The sequence below is a fragment of the Ctenocephalides felis genome, unplaced genomic scaffold, assembly GCF_003426905.1.
Source record: "Ctenocephalides felis isolate EL2017-DRISC unplaced genomic scaffold, ASM342690v1 CF-g0.4_SCAFFOLD_03571, whole genome shotgun sequence".
In the NCBI taxonomy this organism is placed as follows: Eukaryota; Metazoa; Arthropoda; class Insecta; order Siphonaptera; family Pulicidae; genus Ctenocephalides; species Ctenocephalides felis.
The window spans coordinates 40,439,166-40,444,165 of record NW_020539725.1 but is presented as its reverse complement, the minus strand read 5'-3'; the positions used below and the strand labels follow the sequence as shown (position 1 = coordinate 40,444,165).

Below are 5,000 nucleotides of genomic sequence, written 5' to 3'. Positions count from 1 at the left end.
TATGAGATTCAATCTAATCTTATGGCAAATCTAACAATAATGATATTTCATTCTGCATCAAAAACACAGTATTTGCTACTAATACTTTTTAAGAAAAATAGCTGAACCTAATGTTTTAAATAGACACTCATCAATACCACTGTACTATTGTTTCTCTGAATGCAACTATCTCAATGTTTAAAAACATTGTAAAATAAATATTTATCTCCAAAAATAGTAAGCATTTGAAGACTATTTGAACAAACTTAAAGCTTATTTGAAAATATTGTGTAATTACAAGTTTAATGTTTATAATACATAGTGTAGTGCATTACCATATCCTGATACCATGAATTATTAAAATTTTCCAATTTAACACTAAGATTAACTAATTGTAAGTACTATTTACTATTTTATTTTTCTTTTCACTCCAATTCAATTGTTTTTAGTTTTTAGTTTTATTTTTAGTTTAAAATAAATTTTTGAAAGAAATCCATATTTTATTGATGTTATGCCCGATTACTAGACTTTGTTAATATACATATACATATACATATATTATATTATACATACATATTAGGTTGTCAAATATCTCCCTTCCGCTTTTTTGCTCTTGGTTTATAATACAAAAAGGCGGAAGGGAGATATTTTACAACCTAATATATATTGAAGTGGTCCTTAATATGGACATTTTGAATTTCCGTGCTTCCAGTGGCTCAATGGATTCCAATTTGATAAAAAAAAATCGCTAAAAGTTTTAGCTCTTAATATTAATTTTTAGAGAATTTTTTTTATAAATTTGGAAGCATTTGCATCAAAGAGCAAGGAAATTCAAAAATGTCCATATTAAGGACCACCCACCGCACTCCAACATGTTTTAACATGGTGTATAATCTAATAATTAAAATTTTTCAGGTTATAATATCGTTATTACTACAGGAGCCTACACGTTCCAGTTTGGATAAAAAGCAGTCGACAAATGATGCTTGGAATGGAAGAACATGCTCCAAAGGTAGGATTTTTTTTTATTTTCAACACCTAGTATATATAGCAAAAATATAATGGTCAAACAATCAATAAAATTAATTGGGTAAGGCACTTTACAGTGCAAATGTATGGATTTTCATGTCTTAGGGATAATACCTAGTATATAAGCTTATGACGGAAATATAATATTGACCATGCAATATACAAAATGCATACAAAATAGGCGTATACAAAAATAAATACGCCAGGCACTCTCGAGTGCACCTGTAGGGATTTTCAGGTCTTGGGGATAATACTTAGTATTTAACTGAAATAAATATTGGCCATGCAATATACAATATGCAATATGCAATATACAACATACATACGAAACAAACATTTCCAAAAAAATTAAGTAAGGCACTCTAGACACCTGTACACCTGTAGGGATTTTCAAGTTTTGGGGATAATAGCTAATATTTAACTGAAATATAACAAAGGCCATGCAATATACAATATGCAATAAATATACAACATACATTCGAAACAAACATTTCCAAAAAAACTAAGTAAGGCACTCTAGAGTGCACCTGTAGGGATTTTCAGGTTTTGGGGATAATAGCTAGTATATAACTGAAATCTTACAATGGCCATGCAATATGCAATATGCAATATACAACATACATACGAAACAAACATTTCCAAAAAAATTAAGTAAGGCACTCTAGAGTGCACCTGTAGGGATTTTCAGGTTTTGGGGATAATAGCTAGTATATAACTGAAATCTTACAATGGCCATGCAATATGCAATATGCAATATACAATATACATACGAAACAAACATTTCCAAAAATAATTAAGTAAGGTACTCTAGAGTGCACCTGTAGGGATTTTCAGGTCTTAGTAGTGTTCTTTCCTACATGCGGTAAATAACTTTATATTTGTATTTATTTTTATCTTTGTATTTAATTTCAATTTCAAAAGTAATATTCATTAACTTCTCATTCAATTTCAAAATTTAATTTCCTTCTATAAACAGTATTGCCAAGCAAGTTTTCAATTCTTCAATGTTGTCCCTTAACATTCCGCATTCTTTGTTGCGTTGAATAATTATTCCGCAATCTAAGTTGTGTGAATGGGGAAGGTGAGATCGGGACCCTGGCGCTAAGTTTTGCTTACCTAATCTCGAACCCTCCCTGGATCATATGGGACCCTGGCGCTAAGTTTTGCTTACCTAATCCTGATCCCTACTGCGAAGGGTTGAAAGCAAGTTTGGCAATTCTGTCCTTTTCAATCATGAGTTTCAATATCCTACTTATTTTTTTTATTTATAACGGTTTATTTCGGTGAATGTACACATTTCTCAGTAAATGTCACACTTACCATTTTGTTTTGGTAAATACTTTTACATTCTTTTAAATTTTAAATATAAATTTACCTATAAATATAAATAATAAATAATGAACGAAGAGTAAAAAATTTCAATATTCAATTATCGATTTTCAATTTTCAATTTTCATTTTCAATTTTCAATATTCAGCAGTTCTTAACTGTCTATTCTTAGTTGGCAGTTCTCTTAACTGTCTATTCTTAGTTGGCAGTTCTCTTAACTGTCTATTCTTAGTTGGCAGTTCTCTTAACTGTCTATTCTTAGTTGTAAGTTCTTTGTCGGCAGTTCTTAGCTGTCTATTCTTAGTTGTAAGTTCTTAGTCGGCAGTTCTTAGCTGTCTATTCTTAGTTGTAAGTTATTAGTCGGCAGTTCTTAGCTGTCTTTTCTTAGTCGGCAGTTCTTAGCTGTCAGTTTGTAGTTGTAAGTTCTTAGTTTTAAGTTCTTAGTTTTAAGTTCTTAGTTTTAAGTTCTTAGTGATAAGTCAATAGTTAATAGTCATTCATTATAGTTTTTTTTAGTTGCAATATCTGTTAGAACTGCTGAATAAAATAAATAGTTATGATCAATAGTTCAACTCACATTTGTCAAATGAGCCGGTAAATGTAAACATTTACCGAGAAGTGTGTACATTCACCAAAATATGCACATTTATCGTAACATACATACCAAACAAACATATTCAAAACTAATTATGTAAATTTAAATGTTCAGTTATTAGCCGCTGTGAACACTACACTATTTTTTGAGCACTTTCGAGTGCACCTGTAGGGATTTTCAGGTCTTGGGGATAATAGCTAGTATATAACTGAAATCTAACAATGGCCATGCAATATGCAATATATAATATACATACGAAACAAACATTTCCAAAAAACTTAAGTAAGGCACGCTAGAGTGCACCTGTAGGAATTTTCAGGTCTTGGGGATAATAGCTAGTATATAACTGAAATCTAACAACGGCCATGCAATATGCAATATGCAATATATAATTACATACGAAACAAACATTTCCAAAAAAATTAAGTAAGGCACGCTAGAGTGCACCTGTAGGATTTTTTCAGGTCTTGGGGATAATAGCTAGTATTTAACTGAAATATAACAATGGCCATGCAATATGCAATATACAACATACATATGAACAAACATTTCCAAAAAATAGCTAGTATATAACTTAAATATAACAATGGCCATGCAATATGCAATATACAACATACATAATACAAAACAAATATTTCCAAAAAAATTAAGTAAGGCACTCTAGAGTGCACCTGTAGGGATTTTCAGGTCTAGTATATAAGTATAGAATTGAAATATACCAATAATGGCTATGAAATATACAAAATGGCACTGTCGAGTGCACCTGTAGGATTTTCAGGTCTTAGTGTATAAGTATAGAATTGAAATATAAAATAATGAATATGTAAATATACCAAATGCGTGCAAATAAGCGTATAATTAGTAAGGCACCCCTGAGCGCAAATGTACGGATATTCAGGTCTTAGACTTAACGCCTAGTGTATAAGTATATAACTGAAAATATATTAACAATGAACATACTATAACCGTACAAAATAAGGGTATATATGCGTACAAAATAAGAATATAATTAAGTAAGGCAACCCCGAGTTCAAATGCATGAATATTCAGGTCTTAGGGATAACATTTAGTATTTAATTTACCGAACTGAAATATGATAATAATGAACATGCAATATACAAAATACGTACAAAATATAACGTATAATTAAGAAAAGCCCCCCCTGAGTGCAAATGTAAGGATATTCAAGTCTTAGGAAAACATCTAGTGTATAAGTATTGAACGGAATTATTATGATAAAGAAATGTACAAATGCATACCAAACAGCGTATACGAAATAATTAAGTAAGTACAATGCATTGATATTTAGGTCTTAAAGATAACACCTAGTATATAAGTATAGAACGAAAATATAATAATAATAAATATGCAATATTCAATATAACTATATAAACTAACAAAATAAGCATACATAAAAATAATAAAGTGAGGCACTCTCGAGTGAAAATGTACGGATATTCAGGTCTTAGGCTTAATACCTAGTGTATAAGTATATAACTAAAATATAATGGCAATGAACATACAATATACGTACAAAATAAGGGTATATATGCGTACAAAATAAGGATATAATTAAGTAAGGCTCCCCCGAGTTCAAATGTACAGATATTCAGGTCTTAGGGATAACACCTAGCATTTAAGTTTACTGAACTGAAATATGATAATAATGAACATGCAATATACAAAATGCGTACAAAATATAAGCGTATAATTAAGTAAAGCACCCCTGAGTGCAAAAGTAAGGATATTCAGGTCTTAATTTATAAGTATATAACTGAAATATAATAATGGCCACGCAATATACAAAATAAATATATAAATACATATATGTATTTTCAATAAACTCTAACTTTGAATATTATTTTCAGGTCATATTATCGTCCTATTACTACAAGCCTGAATGCTACAGCTTGGATAAAAAAGCAGTCTAAGAATTCTCCTTATAATACAAAAGATAAGTGAATGAAGATGCTGCAAAGGTAAGATTTTTTATTGTATCTTATCTATCTATTATTATAAGTCAGAAATATGATAATGACCATGCGATATAGAAATAACTATATACAAA

The 5,000-nt window shown here is 29.9% G+C and overlaps 1 protein-coding gene across 1 annotated transcript in view; it reads left to right on the top strand.

The window, feature by feature from the left end:
• The window catches only part of LOC113386041 (gastrula zinc finger protein XlCGF17.1-like), a 24,949-nt gene that overhangs the window by 14,993 nt on the left and 4,956 nt on the right, over window positions 1–5,000 (top strand). The window contains exon 9 of the mRNA XM_026623851.1: window positions 895–991. Within this exon, the coding sequence (XP_026479636.1) occupies window positions 895–991 (97 nt within the window). The remainder of the gene's footprint in view (window positions 1–894; window positions 992–5,000) is intronic.